At 31.1% G+C, this 18,381-nt stretch overlaps 2 protein-coding genes across 2 annotated transcripts; one reads left to right on the top strand and one right to left on the bottom strand.

The window, feature by feature from the left end:
* Positions 1 to 4,222: 4,222 nt before the first annotated feature.
* LOC133831951 (uncharacterized) lies at positions 4,223 to 9,197 on the top strand. Its single transcript, XM_062262353.1, has 11 exons — positions 4,223 to 4,312; positions 5,326 to 5,890; positions 6,089 to 6,177; positions 6,260 to 6,698; positions 6,756 to 6,763; positions 6,904 to 7,176; positions 7,261 to 7,515; positions 7,769 to 8,067; positions 8,161 to 8,215; positions 8,396 to 8,913; positions 9,020 to 9,197. The coding sequence occupies exons 1-11, from the start codon at positions 4,223 to 4,225 to the stop codon at positions 9,195 to 9,197; spliced, it is 2,769 nt and encodes a 922-aa protein (XP_062118337.1).
* Positions 9,198 to 9,781: 584 nt separating this feature from the next.
* Positions 9,782 to 13,182, bottom strand: LOC133831952 (uncharacterized). The gene is made up of 5 exons (XM_062262354.1): positions 11,335 to 13,182; positions 11,140 to 11,231; positions 10,529 to 10,552; positions 10,219 to 10,432; positions 9,782 to 9,844 (listed from the first exon to the last, which is right to left on the bottom strand). Exons 1-5 carry the CDS (start codon positions 13,180 to 13,182, stop codon positions 9,782 to 9,784), a joined length of 2,241 nt encoding a protein of 746 aa, XP_062118338.1.
* Between the last annotated feature and the right edge of the window lie 5,199 nt (positions 13,183 to 18,381).

Here is an 18,381-nt window from a genome sequence, read left to right on the forward strand (position 1 = left end):
CCCACTAGTAATAAGGTGTTTATGGAACATTTTATAACATTTATGCACAATTCAAAAATTAGTTGTGCTGGTATTTTTATAGATGACAATGCAATATTGTTATAAATTTAATCAATAATTATTATTAAATTTTAATTTATCAATATAATTAAATTTTACTTAATTAAATCTATTAATAAATCAAAATTTAATATTATACAATCTATGTATATAAAATATATAAAATTAAAATAATATTCAAATTCAACTGTTCCAATCACATATTCAGTTTATGTTATATTTTTAAATTTAATACCAATCATAGATTTATTTTTTTAAAACTCAAAAATAGTTTACTGACATTGAACCAATCACATTTTCAGAAACATGATTTTAGTCACTAAATTCAAATTTTTATTTTAAAATTTTACTTTTCAAAAATACAGTTTTCTAATTGCGAACCAATCAGACCCTAAGTTTTTTAGAAAAAGACTTGAAAGATTGTAGTCATCACACCAAGTAAATTGACCCCTTCATACTCAATCTCTTGCAAAGAACAATCATCCACTGCCTTTCTAAAATTCTTAATCAAATAATCAGGCCTACTAGGACCTCCAGATTTCTCCGAATGCGCTAATATCTCATTAAAATCTCTCCCACAAATCCAAGGGCTAGGGACAGCGAAACAGAGATGTCTTAATAATTAGAGACATCTCATTTTTTTTACTTTTAATATAATAACAGTATTTATAAATCCTTTTAAACATATAATACTATTTTTATATTCTAATTTAAATTATATAGTTTAATTTATTTATTTTAATTTTACACCATTTTTTAGCAAAAGTTATAATTTATTTTAGTAAAAATTTATAAATATTTTTTTTTTGTTGTTTTATTTACTGTCCTTAATTTTTTCTTCAAAAATACTACATTAAGTTTTTAAAAATACAATTTTCAAAGTTTTTAATTACAAACATACATTGTCAAAAAACAACGATTTGATAACAACTAGACATTAACTCATTGCATACTAACATATTCAAAAGCAACTAAAAAACAACAATTGGATTGAAAAAAAAAACAACAATTAGACAACAACTAAATATCAACGAACTGCATACTAACACGTTCAACAAAATAAATTCAAAATATATTTCAGAACAACTAAAAACCAATTAGACATCAACACAACAACTATACATAAGCCTAAACAACACAAAAACAACTATACATAAACCTAAACAACTAAAAAAAACAACACAAAAGAAGAAAAAATGGCAAAACTGTACAAATGTAAAAATATCTCTAAATACGTAAAATTGAAAGAAAAAAAAAACTTTGTTAGTACAAATATAATTTTTTGGCAAAATCAAGTATATTATGTTTTATATATATAACATTACAAATTGTTAATTAACTAGTGATAATAGCTATAATAAAATAATGTCTATTTAGGATTTTTGCTCCCAAACTATGACCTATACATTATCATGCCCCCTAATTGTTTCGGGTCGTTAAAATTCTCCTCGAACTATTCACATTATTGTAAAGTGGTAATTCCGTCCAATGTAGCTAACATAATGCTGATATGACTCTTTATTCGCTGATGTGTATTAGCCACGTCAGCGCCACATGTGTAATTTAAAATAAAAATATGTTATTAAAATTATTTTAAAAAATTACATATGCGGCGCTGATGTGGGCAATACACATCAATAAGCAAAGAGTCACGTCAACATTCGATTAGGCACATTGGATGAAATTGGAGAGAAGTACCACTTTACAATACTCTGAATAGTTCAGAAAGAACTTTTAATAGTCTAGAAAAATTAAGAGGCACGATAATGTATAAGTTATAATTCAGAGGGCAAAACTCATAAATAGCCTAAAATAATAATTATTATAATTTAATATAATAATATAAGAATAAAGAAGATATTCTTTTTTAACAGAATATACTCGCGTTGTTTGTATTGTTGCGGTTGGCATTCATAGTGTCAAAATTATATAATTATTGTGTTGGTTCAACACAATTTTTTTTAATTGGGTTAGATACCTGTAATTGGTTCCTTGATTTATTTATCTGGCATAGACTGCACTTGGTTCAAGACAGTAATATATTTTATGAGTCATACTATCTGAGATTTTAGCTTTTTTTATATATATATACAGTTTAATTTTGTTAATTATATTTTAGAATAAGTTAAACAAATGTGACAGGAAGCTTAATTTATTTGGTAACCTCCCCCCCAAAAAAATCATTTGGTAATCACACTCATGAGTCATGACTCATCTCAAACTATGGTATCTAGATCGGCTAAATTCTAGAAAATATAAAGGAAATAATGCAAACGAGTTCTCTATATTCTTATTTTTTTTAAATATAGAAAATAATAATAAAAGGAATATGAGTTTCCTTATCATAATAATAATAATAATAAGTTTAAATCACTTTTATTTGTACAATTCTAATTTTTTTTACATAATATTAAATTATAGGGAGTTTACCATATATACGGTTTTGAAACTTTATTTTTCATTTTTACGATTTTTTTATATATATTCTATTTTTATATTGGGAAATCACCGCATATACGTTTTTTTAGCTTTTTTTTTTTCGTTTATACGGTATTTGTCTTTTATTCTCATTTCTATATTTGTTCTTTTTAACATTTATGTTAATACTTTAATTTTATTTCATTTTTACGATTTCAACACAGCTTCAGACCCCTCTTCTTTGTTCTCCTCTTCTCTTCTCTGCATGCATAACCAAACCCAAATTTCTAAACCCTTGCTACCACTAATCTGAAGATCCATTCCACTAATCTGCAGATCCATTCTTTTTCTCGCCAAAACCACACGACGATTGCAACTCATTTTGTCGGCAAAACTCCATTGGATTCGGTCCATATCAAAGCTCTGACCATAACTATCTCCGACTGGTTTTCGTCCAAATCCAAGCTCCAAAGCTGCTCCAGATCAAGAAATTGCTCTCAACTCTAAAGGCTGTTTCTGAAGAAAATCGCTTGGCCAGGTAACCCACTGCACTTATATTTTTCTGTTTGTTTCTTAAGATAAAGATTGCTAGCCGTGTTTTGATGTTTGATTGCTGCTTTTTATGAGTTTTATTGAATTTGGGTGCTAACTCGTACAAATCGGTTGAGACATTTTGTCGAGCATTATGTATATGATTTGTAGTAGACTCGTACAAATTGGAATAGGGACTTTGAGTAATATTTTAATCACTGCAAGTGCAAGTTGTGTGAGGAGTTTTAATTTTGAATGAATTTTTGTTGGTGTACCGGTCTTGCATCTTCAATAGACTTAGATTTGTTGGTTAATTTTTATCTCTATAATAATTTTTGCTGGAAATTTACATTTTAAATGTTTATTTATTTCTAGGCTATAGTCAGATTATTGAATGTAAAACTTGATGAAACCAAAAACTACAATACAATTGCAGCAACCCAGTAGAACACTTGAACAACAATCTAGAAAACACTTTACAAACCAGCCTTCTTGAAGCTATTCTGGTTGCTGGTTGCTATTCTTCAGTTTAAAAGTTAAATTTAGATGTTCTTTGAGTTTCACTGCTATATAAAAAATGATGCATTTGTTTTCTATCCCTTTTCTTTCATTGTTATGAAAAAGTAAAATGGATAAAATAACATGAAAATAGTACAGGAACAAAAATATTAAAATAAATGTTACATATATGCATCATTACCTTCCTCTTCTTTAGAACAATGTTCAGTGTGTTATCTAGCTATCTCTTCTTCTGTTTCCTTGAATTGTCCAGAGCACCATCAGTCAATGCAACAATTAATATGAAACTTATAAGAGTAATAAAAGCTACAAAATTAAGCAGCATATTAAATTAAAATAGCATAGTCAATTTAAGCAGCATATTAAATTGAGCAGTATAGGGTAAATTATTAATTCTATGTGATTATTGGTTCATAAATTTCTTTGTCTAACATAGTCAATTTAAGTCTTTTGGTATAATATTTTCACATCAATACTTATTGTTAATGTTAAACAGTGTTCATATTTATTTGGGGACTTTACTATATGAGCTCTCTGTTACCAGATACCAATTGATAACCACCCATTTTTTTAATGCTTACTTAACTTGTGCTCAATGTTAGATAGACTTAATATTTTCATATTTTGATGTATTTTAATCCATTTTTGGTAAATGTATCTGTTTTTCTCAGGTTGCTACAGTTTTTAACGAGTCATGGTTCATACACGGTTTTCGTCTGCATCTCCTGCATCTCAAACAAATATTCCAAATTCTAAATCAATTATGAAATCTGCAGTTGCTTCTGTTAGTGAAGCAAGAGTGAAGAGAAGCCTCTATAATTCCAAACATGAAGCTAGGAAAGCAAAAAGATAAAAAAAAAAAAGCCAATTAATTATTGAAGAACCTTGTGAATTTGCTCCTAAGGTATTTTTTCAATTCCTTTAACTTTAGCAATGATTCTTCAGTTTCCTATGTTTTACTGTTCTGCATTTACTTTTAAGTAGGTATTATTAGGTTGCTTAGGTTGGTTGTTTATTGGTTGGTTTCTAAGTTGCTACATATTTTCAATGCTTTCCAAATTAATTGATTTGTGCTTATATTGTTTCAATGTTGTCTATGAATTTCTTAGGATTTTATAGGATTGTTAAATATGTTGTTTTTTATGTTGTTGATTAGTATTATGAGGTGGTTAGGTCTTTTGAAGGTTTCTTAATCATGTCTTAATTTCATTTTATATCTTGCGATTGGCTTTGATAATACACATATAAATATATATATATAGTGTTATTGATATTTAGTCTCATAGTCTAGTATAATAAGACACTGAAAGTGAATGGTGAATGGAGATAGAGGAGTTGCTGAACTGACTGTAATGCGACTGAGAGATACTTATTTACATATTGTTTATAGGGTTGATTCAAAGTTTATAGGGTTGCTTTATTTGTTGCTAGAAAGGGTTGCTAGGTAGGGTTGTTGTATTCTTTCAAGGGTTGCTTAAATGGTTGCTGTTTGTGTTGCTTAATTAGTTGTTCTGTGTTTCCTTTCTATGACGTTTGAATTTTACAGGGTTGCTTTATTAGTTTTATATGTTGTTAATGCATATTATGGGTTGATTAACAGTTTCAATGGTTGCTTAATTGGTTGTTCTTTGTGTGCTTAATAGATTGATGTGTTTTGCTTAAGAAGTTGTTTGGGTTGCTTTTGTAGTTTTAATGGTTAATTAACACGTTTTTTTATGGATTGCTGATTGTGGCTTAATTTATTAATATTTGTATTTTTCTATATAATATTGTGTGTTATTTTGCTATGTTTTATAGGGTATGAATTTCCTAATTCATCCGGATAATCGCTGTTCTTCAAAAATTGCTTCCACAATCAAATATTCTTTGATTCAAGCTATCCTTGAGAAGCTTTCAACAAAGCAAGTTAGTGATTTTGGTGATTCTTGTTTTGGCCATTTCCTAACTCTGCCAGAGTTCACAATGCAACATCAGCTTATCCACAATCTATTGCTAAGAGAGTTGCAACAACCCAACAAACTTGAGATTTGGGTTGGTATAAATGGCATGAAGCTTCGATTTGGGATAAGGGAGTTTGCATTGGTCACCGGATTACGGTGTGTGGGCTCCACAGATAAAATCAAATATGTTTCAAAGGATAATGGTCTTTATTCTACATATTTCAAGGATCATTCGAAGATCAATAAGAAACTTCTTAAAGAATTCTTTGATGGGAAAAAATGGAAAAATTATGAGGATGCTTTGAAGATTACATTGATGCATTTTTTGCACAATTTCTTGCTTAGTTCTTCTGAAACTAATATCGTCCCCAAAGAAGACTTTAATATTATTGATAGTGGTGATTTTTCTGAATTTCCTTGGGGTAAATAAGTTTTCAAGGCTACTGTTGAACCTTCAAAGAAAAGGATTGTTGTAAAAAATAGTAAAAATGAGAGCAACAAAGATGACAAGAAAAAAGAAAAGGCTTTCTATAGGTTGCTTGGATTTCCATATGCCTTCCAAGTATGGTTTTTTGAGTGTTGTCCATATTTGAATGGGAGATATTGTCATCTCTCTCAAGGATCCATCCCACGTATTCTCAAATGGTCAAGCAACATTCAACCTACATTTGCAGAAGTGACCGAGTTGTTATCTTTGAATGTTACTGAGGTATTTTCATTTTTAATAATATGCTTCTAATTATATTCTTTTTTATATCTATATATAAAAAAACATTTGACTTTTATTGCAGTTGAAATTGAGGAATATATATCCTACTTCCAAGGAGAGAAAAAATTCAGAAATAAACAGTTTGTTTCCAAAAGGAAAGGAAGCTATTGAGGATGAAATCGGTGTTGCTGATAATGTTAGAGTTGCTCAAGGACATAGAGCAACTAATTCTAGAGTTGCTGCATTAGGAGATGATGACTTTGTGGAGACTCCACCTCGGCCTATTGCTAGTGGTTCTTCACCTTCTTTGCCTGCTATTCATCCTCACTCTGATGCAAGTGGTTGTTCATCTCCTATGCCTGAGATGCCTCATGTTTCGCTAAGTAGCATGCATGCACAGTTGCTAGCTTTAGAGGCATGCAACAAGAGATTAGAAGAAAGCAACACAAGATTAGAAGCAAGCAACAAGAAATTAGAAGAGAGCCACAAGATTGTTATTAATGAGTTGTCTTCATTGAAGAGTCATGTTCATGAAGGCTTTTTGAATCTTCAGAAGTGATTTAGTTCCCATTTTGTAGGGAAACAGGTATGTACTGTTTTATGTTTACTTTTTGAACTTTTTGTGCTTTATCCTATCATTATTTGTTCCTTATTTTTTATTTTTGTTCTTATTTTTTATTTTTGTTCTTATTTTTTATTTTTGTTCTGTATTTGTATTTTGAATAGGATTCTCATGATATTGAGGAGGAGGACAATACCAACATTGTTGATGATGAAATGGTTGAAAATAATTCGAAAGAAGAAGATGAAAAAGAGGAGGATGAGTCTGAAGAAGAAGAAGAAGTGCATCAATCTGAAGAAGATAACGATGAAAGTGATGATGATGATGATGATGATGACAATGCAAAGTGTTTTGGAGAAGACAATGATGATGAAGAAGAAGAGAAAGATGATAATCATGAAAAAAACAATGGAGGAAACAAGGATGAGGATTCTAAGGTTGAGTTAATTTTATTTTGCAAAAAAAAGAAAAAAAACTCATTGATATGTTTTTGCTTGCTTATTTGTATGTTTATTATGTAGGTTGATGATTCTCATGGTTCTTGTCAAGTTCCATCTGAAGTTGCCCAGGTTGATGAAGTTGCTAGTCATGTTGCTGGTGAGGTTGTTGATTTTCAAGTTGCTAAAGATCCAGAAGTTGCTGGAGTTGCAACTGAGGTTGCAGAGGCAGTTGCTGAAGATCCAAAAGTCTCTTTTTTGGATTCTTTATTAGACATTGAATTGGATAAGGCTATAGAAAATGCATATAAAGCTGTAGATGCGATGAAGGCAACTGGGGTATAGTTTTAGTCAATTCTCTTTATTTATTTATTTTTATTTAAATTTATTGTGTATTACCCATTTTTATAGTCTTTTGCTTTAATTAATTGAATTATGTTGTTGTTGTTTATGGTTGTTGTAGTTGTTTATATGTTTGCTTTGGTTGCTGCAATGATGCATTTTGTGGGATTTTATTCAAACTACACTTCTTTTTATTCAATTTTATCTTTTGCTTCTTATGTTTACTTTGATTTCAATTTGTTATTTATAGGTAACTTCTATTCCTTGCACAACTATTGTCCCTTATGTTGGTAGTAGTGAGAGTAACTTGGGATATGTTACTCTTGCTCTACCAAAAAGGACAATTAAGCTTCCACCATGCCTGCAGTCACCTTTTTTGCAAACTTTTTGTTCTTCTTCTCGGGAAAGTAGTGTGATTAAATCAACTGGAGGAATCAAGGTTGTCAAAGGACTTTGCCCATTAGATGACAAAATTGGTGAATTGCCTGACTTTGTCGCTGTTCAAGAATTCTATGTGTGGCTTGATAAAGGAATGAAAAGTAATAACAAGTAAGTAATTTTTTTTTTGGGTTTCTTGTTATCTTTGTTTTAGTTATTTTTTTATGTTTTCTAATCGTATCTTATTTATTTGATTTTTAATAGATTGAGATTGTACTCGAAAGAAGACAACCTTATCATTCCTGGGTTGCAACTTGGGGTAGATGTTATTACTAAAAAGATGTGGTTTCATGCACTTCAATATAGTGGACAACCTATTTTAAAATCACTAAGTTTTTTTGTTTTTCTTTTATTTTTTGTTTATATGGTGCTATTTTTTTTTAGTTTACTCTCTTTATTTGGTTGCTAAAATGTATTATAAATTTGTTTTTCTTTACAGCATGTTGATGTAGTCTTTTATTATTTGAGGAAGAAAGGTATGTATCATGACTCTACTGTTTTGAAGTTCACTACAACTGATACTACCTTTCAAAAGAGGATTGAAGCCATTTATGATTCTTTTTTAAAGAAGAATCGCGATCATGGGGTAATGAATCGTAACCATGTTGTTGCTGAGGTTATGATGGGCTTTGGATTGAGTTGCAACAAATCTTGGCTACAAGTAGATCATGTTCTTTTTCCTAGTTTAGTTAAGAATGAAAAGCATTGGCTTCTTGCTATATTATCTTTCAAAGATAGGTTGATTCATGTTTACAATACTTTGACCTGTGATCGTAAGGATCATGTTGCCTTGCTAGCTATAGAACCATTTCGTGTGTTGCTGCCAACTTATTTGTCTATCATTGGATTTTATAAGCGAATTGATATAGACTTCTGTTCAAAGCCTTATTTTGGGAGACCTCAAGCTGGTTCTTTTGAAGTAGTTATGGATGATGACATTCCTTCTGGGTCGCTTATGTGAGTTTTTCTTTCTTTACAATATCTAGAAATCTTAAATATTAGATTATATTTTAATATATTTTTTAAGTATATAACTTTTGTTATTTTTTTTATGCTTGTACAGAGACAGTGCAATATATATGTTCTCTTTTGCTGAATATTTCATTGCCGGAAAAGAGATTCCAAGATGTAATTTTGATGTTGAATGCCATAGGTCTAGGCTTGCTTATTTACTATACTCATATGCAATGGGAAAACAAGAATGTGGATATGAGAGTACACGAGAGTATGCTTTGTCGTGATTAAGCAGAGCCACTAACTCAATTTGAAACTTTTATTAATGTAGATGTTGTTGCTGCCAAGATAAAATGCTTATTGGTTGTACTTAAGAGATACTTTTATTAATGTTGTTGTGTTGATTAGTTTTTTGTTATAATTGTTCTATAATTTATTATCTTTCTTTGATAATTTCCAAATAATTTTTTTTTAAATTAACATATAAATCAACCCTTAATCATCCTACTCAAAATCCTTTTAAATAACCACATGTAAATAACTCATTGAACTCTTATGCTACCATCAATTATAAAAAACAATTTGTCAAAAAACCATGAAAACTTCTAAGCAACACTTAAAATTTCTAAGCACCATTTTTAAGCAATTATTAATTACTATACTCAGCAACCTGCATCTTATAATCCCCCAAAAAGACATATAAATCAATTTTTTTTTGGAAACTATTAAGCATTCAACAACTATTAAGCATTCAGCAACTCACAATCCCTTTATATCAGTATATACAAAAACTTTTGCATTTATTTAAGCAATCATTTACAACCTATTCAACAACCCACAATCTCCATTATAACAAAAAAATTAGCAACACCTAAAGAAACTCATAATCTCCAAAATTAACATATAATGCCTCCTTGTGAGCAATTCTATATGACTACATATACAGCAACCCAAAAAGAAACATAAGCAATATATTAAGTAGATTAATTAACAATAAACTTATAGAGTTAATAAGCTTTATATATTAAAGAACTCAATATATTATTAGTAATTTTAAAGTAAAACATAAAGGAAATGAACCAAAATCATTGTATAAATCAAACAATTGAACTTTGCATATTGAATTGAAAATAAAATGAAGCAATAATGTATGTTTTTGTAAATTAATATCTAATCGTTTTTTCGAGGGTTTCTGCAAGTCTTTCTGTTATGTCCACTTTGACCGCAATTCCCACATTTGTTTTGTTTTTTAGGTTTTTTGTTTTTCTCCCATGCAGCTTTACATCTTCTTTTCTTTGGTTTACCAACTCTTATTTTTCCTTCTGGAGGGTGTATTTTCACAGCTTTGATATGTTCAGGTATTTGCCAAGTGTCTTCATTGCCAAGTGGGTATATACTTTCTTTGTAAGTTGCAACCATGGCTTCCTTGGTGTAAAATGGCGAACAATATTGATAAGGGTCTTGATTCATTTCTTTAAAAACAGCAATTGCATGGGCACAAGGAAGTTGATCCATTTGAAACCTGTTGAAAAATAACCAATCTTATAAAAACAACTAGAGTAATTTCATTATAACAGGTGATTTCTCTTTCATTATTTAACCATATAAAAAGCATAACCCTTCAAGCAACTTGTAAAGCAACCTAAAATGATGTTAAACCATAATATTTAAACATCATGTTAAACCGTAATCACCTTATTTAATAGCTCACAATCATTATTATAACCAAATTTAAATCAACTTATAAGCAACCTAAGCAACAAATAAATCAAATATTTATAACAAACTTATACAAAAATTTTACAAGCAACCTGTTCAGCAACTACCAAACATTATATGCAACATATATTTCAACTGTTACAATTAATTAAGCAATTCTTAAGCAACTGATTGAGCAACTACCAGTCATTTTAAGCAACATATACAACAACTGTTCCACCACTTAAGCAACTCTGAAGCAATCGGAACCATGAATTACCAGTCATTACAAGGAACATATACAACAACTATTACAACTTTTTTAATCAATTATTTAGCAACCTATTCAGCAACTTCCAACTTAAAATTCCCAAAAACAACATATAAAACAAATTTTTTTGAGCCACTCTTGTAATTTTAAGCAACTTTATAGAGCCCATACACAACACATAAATAAACATATTATCAATCTACAAACCATAGCAACCACAATAAAATATTTAAATAACAAATTGAATTATAGTGTTAAACCTGTTGCATGTGCATGTTCTTGAATTGAGATCAACTATTAATTTCTTGCCATCATCATGAACTTCATACACAATATGATTTGTTGGGTGCACCTATTTTTTTTTTTTATTAAATAAGAGTAATATTGTTAGTTTTGTATGTGTAGTGAAGTTAAATTAAATGAAAATGAAGTATGAAGTTAATAAAGAATAATACCGTTAACTTCAATGAGTAAATGTAGTTGTCATTCAGGATCACTTCATGCTTGTCTGTCAACTTTGTGGAGGTTGCATTTGCTATGTTCCTATTAGTCCAACTCCATCGTTGCACCAAAGCTCGTAAACACTCTAGCATCGTACAAATTGGTAGCTCTCTTACTGCTACAATTGCAGAATTCAAAGATTCTGCAATGTTTGATGTCATGTTTGAGTATCTATTGGTTGGAGAGTGAATCATTGCCCATTTGTGATACCCAATTTGTTGTAGGTAAGGTCGCAGCCTTTTGTCAATCTTATCAAGTTCTCTCATCTTGTACTCAAACTTTTTCACAGTGTATGCATTCGCAGCTGCAAAAAATGTATCCTTGAACTTTTTTGAACTCTTCTTGAAATTGCTTTTCATGTTTTTGAGCAGATGGAAGGTGCAAGCCCCATGTGGTACTTCTGGGTACACTGTGTTGATTGCTTTTATAATACTTTCATGTCGGTCAGAAACGATGCTCATGTCTTCTCTTACACCATAAGATTTCCTAAACTTGTCAAAGAACCACTCCCAAGAATTATCATTCTCTGAATCAACTACACAGAATGCTAGGGGGAAGATTTTACCTTCAGCATCTTGAGTTGCTGCAACCAATAATGTCCTTCCATATGTTGATTTTAAGAAAGTCCCATCAACTATTACAACAGGTATGCAATGGGGCCAGCCTTTCATTGAAGCATTCAATGCTACAAAAGCATATAAAAACATCCCATTTTCATCTGATTTTAGTTCAATATAGGATCCTGGATTTGTGTGATGCAACATATACAGATAACTAGGCAATTCTGCATAAGATTCAGCTGCTTTTCCTCTAACTTTTTCAATAGCTTTTCCTCTAGATCTCCAAGCTTTGCTATATTTGACTTGCACTTCATGATCATGTTTCAAGTCCCTAACTATATCAGCAGCTGTGTACTTTGTTTTGATGTTTGTGAACTTGTGTTTGATCATATCTGCAATGATTGTCGTGGTTGCTTGACGTTGGTCTTTTAATCTTATCTCCAAAGCACAAGTGTGAATGTGGCTGAACTTTCTAATTATGAACTTATTTGTGTTTCCATTCCTTGATGCTCGTAACATCCACTTGCAATTTTTATCAAGGCAAGCAACTAGATATTCCTTTTTGCATGACTTTTGTACACAATACTGGAAATGATTATTTATCGCATAATGGCTCAAAACAGTCTTCAATGTTTCTTTGTCCTTATATATTTGAGACAAAGCAATCTCTTGGTGACGGTTGTTGGTGATGACTAAATCATCGTCGATGTCGATCACTTCTTCTTCATTATTTCTGTTTCTTTCATCTATCATTTCTATAATCTGATTGGACACCAGCTCTGCATAATCAATAAAGTCTGCAACCTCTTTAGCAACCAAATAATCAACTGGTTCATCATCTGAATTTGATGCTACTTCTTCTGTTTGTGCAACTTCATTGCATGGTTGATTATGTGTTGTTGTACTCCTAGTTGAGAAAAAAGATTGCTGAATTGAGTTGAATTCAATTGTGAGACACAAAGGGTATTTTGTGATATTTGTTTCCTTTTTCTTCAACTCTATGTAGAACTTCAATTGTGAGTCATCAACTATTTTTAAAGGAGGGTATCCATCTTTAACTTGATACTGTATTGTCAAAAGTGTAGAATCAAGTTGCAGCTTCAATTCATTGCATATCATACCAATCAAGTTGTTGTAGTTGCAGTCATTTCTAATTACTATTCCACAAACATCAAAGTTGATATAGTTTTTGTTTTGATCCCATTGGCCATTGTGTTGGAGTAAAACTGCAATGCTATCCATTTCCTGCAAGCAAGATATACCTTGTAAATAACATATAAGCAACTTATTAAACAACTTACAATCTACCTTGATGATAAACCCTTAAGCACCCATTAAGCAACATCTTCATCAACTTTATTAACACATTAAACAACAAATTAGAGACCTATTCAGCAACCTCTATAACCCCTTAAGCAAATAAACAAACTCTTACGTAAACTATTCAAATCATTATTAGTAACAAAAGCAAACAATAATAAACATGTACGATATTTATAGCAACCTTTTAAACACCCAATTAAGCTATCAATTGTTCTAAGCAAAGTACAAATAAATATTTACCTCCTTTCAATCACTCCTCTTTAAATCCAAAGATATTGACAATTGTTTGTTCTCACACCTTTTTCAAATGATCGTTTTATGAATATTTTTACATCAACCTAAGAATTTACAGCAACCCATTCAGATTCAACCAAATCAATCAAGAAAATATAAAAAAAAAATAGAGAATATGTTAAGCAAGCTAGTCAGCAACCTTCATTAAACTTAAAGAAACTAGTCAGCAACATAATCAGCAACCCAGAAATTCAGTTTTACCTCATTTCATGAAATTGACAATAACTCTCTTATCCTACTCACTTCCAATCTCTTGTGTTCAGCAACCTAAATATTTACAGCAACCTATTCAGATTCAACCAAATCAATCAAGAAAATATAAAAAAAATAGAGAATATGTTAAGCAAGCTAGTCAGCAACCTTCATTAAACTTAAAGAAACTACTCAGCAACATAATCAGCAACTAAGAAATACAGTTTTACCTCATTTCATGAAATTGAAAATAGCTCTCTGATCCTAGTCACTCCCAATCTCTTGTGTGCAGCAACCTAAATATTTACAGCAACCCATTCAGATTCAACCAAATCAATCAAGAAAATATGTTAAGCAAGCTAGTCAGCAACCTTCATTAATCTTAAAGAAACTACTCCGCAACATAATCAGCAACCCAGAAGTTCAGTTTTACCTCACTTCATGAAATTGAAAATAGCTCTCTTATCCTAGTCACTCCCAATCTCTTGTTTGCAGCAACCTGAATATTTACAGCAACCAATTCAGATTCAACCAAATCAATCAAGAAAATATAAAAAAAAATAGAGAATATGTTAAGCAAGCTAGTCAGCAACCTTCATTAAACTTAAAGAAACTACTCAGCAACATAATCAGCAACCCAGAAATTCAGTTTTACCTCATTTCATGAAATTGAAAATAGCTCTCTGATCCTAGTCACTCCCAATCTCTTGTTTGCAGCAACCTGAATATTTACAGCAACTCATTCAGATTCAACCAAATCAATCAAGAAAAAAAAAACAGAGCAACCCATAAGCAACTTATTCAATATTCAGAGCAACCTTTGAAACACCAAACAACAAAAAACAGAGCAACAAAAGTAATAAGAACTTACCTGAAAGTTGCAAAGATTTGAGTGGTTGGGTTTGTTTTTGAAGTCCCAATTCAATAGGATTTCAACCTAATTGCCGATTTTGATGAGATTTTTTTGGGATTTCAATTTTTTGTTGAGGATTTGAGAGTTTTGGATTTGACAGGAGGAGATTTCTGGTTGCTTTCTTGAAGCTATTCAGTTCAGCAATGGCTGGTAGAGAAGAAAAGATGAGATCATGAAGATGGGAGAGATGGAGATTGTGTAGAAGGAAGCGTGGGAGACCCACTTTGCAAACCGTAATATTGAATACACTTCAAAAAATATATATATTAATTAAACAAACATATAAGAACCGTATTTTTGCAAAAAAAGTTCCTGATATATGTATTTCCAAAAAAAGCCCTTTTATATTTTATTTCTTTTTATTTATATGTCAAACTTACTTTTTGGACCTTATTTTTACGGTGTCTTCTCATTTCCCCTCTTCATTCCCCCCTTCTCATTTTCCCTCTCCATTCCAAATCCTCTCTCTCTCCCCACTCTCTGCTCCTACTGCAAACTCCCACTCTCCCTCTCCCAAACTTTCTCCTCTATTTTACTCACAAAATCGAATCACACAAGCCACCTCTGGCCGACAGAAACCACTCCCAACAGTCACATATGCTTGAAGTCACCGTCCTTTGTGACATGTCACAGAACCTTGATGTAGTTGTCATTTGTCTCATGTAGAAGCTTCAATCCTGAAATTCTTGGTATGGTAATTGAGTTATTATCCTATATTTTATGAGCTTCAGTTCTTCTTTCTTTTGTGTGTTTTTGTTGTTGTTGTTGTTAATATTGATGTGTTGTTCGTTTGGTCATCTTGTGTTTTGGTTGCCTATAGTTTAGTTTTTGAAAGCGCTCATTTGCAATTTTATCGATGGCATTATCTTTACCTATTTTGACTCAAAGATAATGGTTTATAACTTTCATCAATTATGATTTCATCCCTAAGGAGGTTACTTGTTAATTTTCTGCCACTTTTTGATTTACGTTTAGCTTATTAATTTGCCATCATCGAATGGGTTCAAAATGTGTGCCTTAATTTCCGATTTTGTGAGGTTGTGTGACCCATTTTTTTACAGCATATTGCTAGTTAATTTGATTTGGGTGGGTCTGGTGTTTGACTGCATTGTATTTGTTATGATTTATAATTAATTGCAATTGATTGTTTTATATGGTTATTGTTTATTTTCTACTTTTGGTGTAATTGAAATCCAGTTGATGAAGTTAGGATGGGTCATCTGCGTGTGTCTAACTTATTAATTTGTCTTCAAGGAATGGGTTCAAAATCTTGTTCTATTTTTACCATTGGATTTATACAGGTTGTATCTACTCTATAGGGGGTCATAAAGCATGGTTCATACCTAGTTTTCCTTGGTCTCTCCTACTTCTTCTTCAAAAATCAACCCTCAAATTATAAAAAAGGCTAATAAGAAGAAATCATTGAGTGGTGATGCTAAAGGTAAAAAGGTTATTAAAGGAAGAAAAAAATTACGAATTGCTCATCATATTATTCCACCCCCTAAATACATTTTCAATTTCATGATTCAGTTATTTTATAGACCATTTGAATACATTCGGGTTTAAATTCAACATATTGCAAGTTGGAGCTATTTTTGGAAATTTTAAAATTATTTCTTCTATTATTTAGGTTGCAGCATGTTGCGTCAGGTTGCTTTTTTTTGTTGTTGTAATTATTTGTTATTTTTTAAGGTTGCATTGGGTTGCTTTAATTTGTGAAAGCATGTAATTGTATCTTGTTGATTGTGGTTGCATCTGGCTAATTTGATTTATTGGGGCTCATTATTCTAGAGTTTTACTTATTCCTTATTTTCTTTGTTCTTATCTTTAGGTTTTGTAATTCATTGTTCCTCCAGAAAATCATTATTGAACAAAATGTCATGCCATCATCAAGTACGAGTTAGTTATTGTTGTGCATAAGTTTTTTGCAAAACAACTTTCTGATTTTGCTTATTCTTGCTTTGGACATTTTCTTTCATTGTCGTCCTTTGTCATCCAGCATAAACTCATTCATAATTTGTTGATGATAAGGATATTCCAAAATCTAAATTCAATGTTGATACTCATAGATCTAGGCTTGTCGATTTGTTTTATTCATATGCAAAGTCAAAATAAGTTTATGGATACGAGATTGAGTCTAAATATCTAGGTCGATTTGTTTCACCTCAAAAGCTCCAGCAAAGAAGATGAAGGGTTTGAGAAAGGATAAAGGCAAGACATTTCTTAGTTTTGTTTATGATGTATAACATGTATTAGTTTTTTAGAATGAACAATTATGTGTCTCAAGAAGGAACATTTATTAATTTTGAATTTTTTTTGTTTATGTATTACTTGTAAATATTATTATTCTTTGTATTGTTGACTCCATTTATATTAAAGGCCTCAAATGTAATCTCAGTTTCAATCATGACTGAGAGCACAAAATTCAAGTTCCATTATTCAATTTATTTTGAAATGAAATGAATGTAAAAAATATCATTACCAAATATCAATTTCTACTTGATATTATTACATGTTCTACTTATATATATAGGTGCATATTAATATTCAGCTTTTTTAATAATTTGAAAATTCTTCTGCAACCTTCTGCAACTAAATGCAAACCATGTCAATTTAAAAAAACTCAAATGTTATTTTTATTCTTATATAACTTAAACAATCTAATGCAAACTCAAATGAAACTACATACAACCTCAAGCAATTAAAAAAAAAAACTCATTTCCAAATTTCAACCAATACAACTCCACTACAACCTCTAATAGAAGCTCAATGTAATCTTATATGCAATCACTACTACAATTTCAGCTTTTTACTTCGGTTTTCAGAGCTTTAAATTTGAAAATTAAACTAAAAATGGAATAAAAATGTCTAAATTAATATTTTACTTCGTTTCCGTGCAAAACCGAAGTAGTAAGCCTCTCACTTCGGTTCTAAAATAGAAACCGAAGTCATAGAATTATTTATTACTTCGGTTATATGCGTTAAATGAAGTCAATCGCTATTACTTCGGTTATAGAACATAACCGAAGTTAAAAGAATTAATTATTAAAGGGGTGTACCGAATTCAAAGAATAAATGGGCCCAAGCCTAATTGTATTATCTTTAATTAGTCTCTCTCCCAAGCATGGAACCCTACATTCCTTCATAAATCCTCAGCCGTCATTCACGCATAACAGATCGACATCTTCATTTTTTTTCATTTGAATCTCTGCTCTTCATGTGCTTAGCTTGCCACCATCGCTGTTGTTCCTGTACGCCAGTGACAGCGTCAAACTAGTCCCGCTGGCGTAGCATCATTCTTCAATTGATGCCCTTGCATGCATTGCCTCCCCGCCAACCTCCGTCGCATCCTCGACACTTCATATACTCCAATGACAATTTCGAAGCAGCCCACCAGCGTAGCATCATTCATTTCTCCACTGCCCTCACATCCCTGCCAAGTTCTATGGCATCCTTGCCAAGGTCCATCGTCATCAAGTGCCTCTACTATTCCTGGACCATGTTACCATTATGGTAATAATGAATAAATTCACGACATATATATATATATATGTGCAGAAAGGATGTTAATTTATAGGAGGAGTCTTCGTTGGAGAAATCAAAGGCTGAATGGAAAGGATTATTGGTTCTGTAGTCATATGTTTTATTGGTGCTAATTGTTTCTCTATGGTTTATTGAATTCATCATTTTATAAGATTTGTTTTACCAATCATCTATTA

Source organism: Humulus lupulus, chromosome 4 (genome assembly GCF_963169125.1).
Source record: "Humulus lupulus chromosome 4, drHumLupu1.1, whole genome shotgun sequence".
Taxonomy (NCBI): domain Eukaryota; kingdom Viridiplantae; phylum Streptophyta; class Magnoliopsida; order Rosales; family Cannabaceae; genus Humulus; species Humulus lupulus.

Bases quoted from the DNA above. Each gene is read 5' to 3' on its own strand.
- LOC133831951 (XM_062262353.1), top strand. From the start codon at position 4,223: ATGGTTCATACACGGTTTTCGTCTGCATCTCCTGCATCTCAAACAAAT. The intron at 6,178-6,259 runs GTATTTTCATTT...CTTTTATTGCAG, and splicing joins TATCTTTGAATGTTACTGAG to TTGAAATTGAGGAATATATA. The intron at 7,177-7,260 runs GTTGAGTTAATT...TTTATTATGTAG, and splicing joins ACAAGGATGAGGATTCTAAG to GTTGATGATTCTCATGGTTC.
- LOC133831952 (XM_062262354.1), bottom strand. From the start codon at position 13,182: ATGGATAGCATTGCAGTTTTACTCCAACACAATGGCCAATGGGATCAA. The intron at 11,232-11,334 runs GTATTATTCTTT...AAAAAAAAATAG, and splicing joins TTTACTCATTGAAGTTAACG to GTGCACCCAACAAATCATAT. The intron at 10,553-11,139 runs GTTTAACACTAT...ACATCATTTTAG, and splicing joins AGAACATGCACATGCAACAG to GTTGCTTTACAAGTTGCTTG.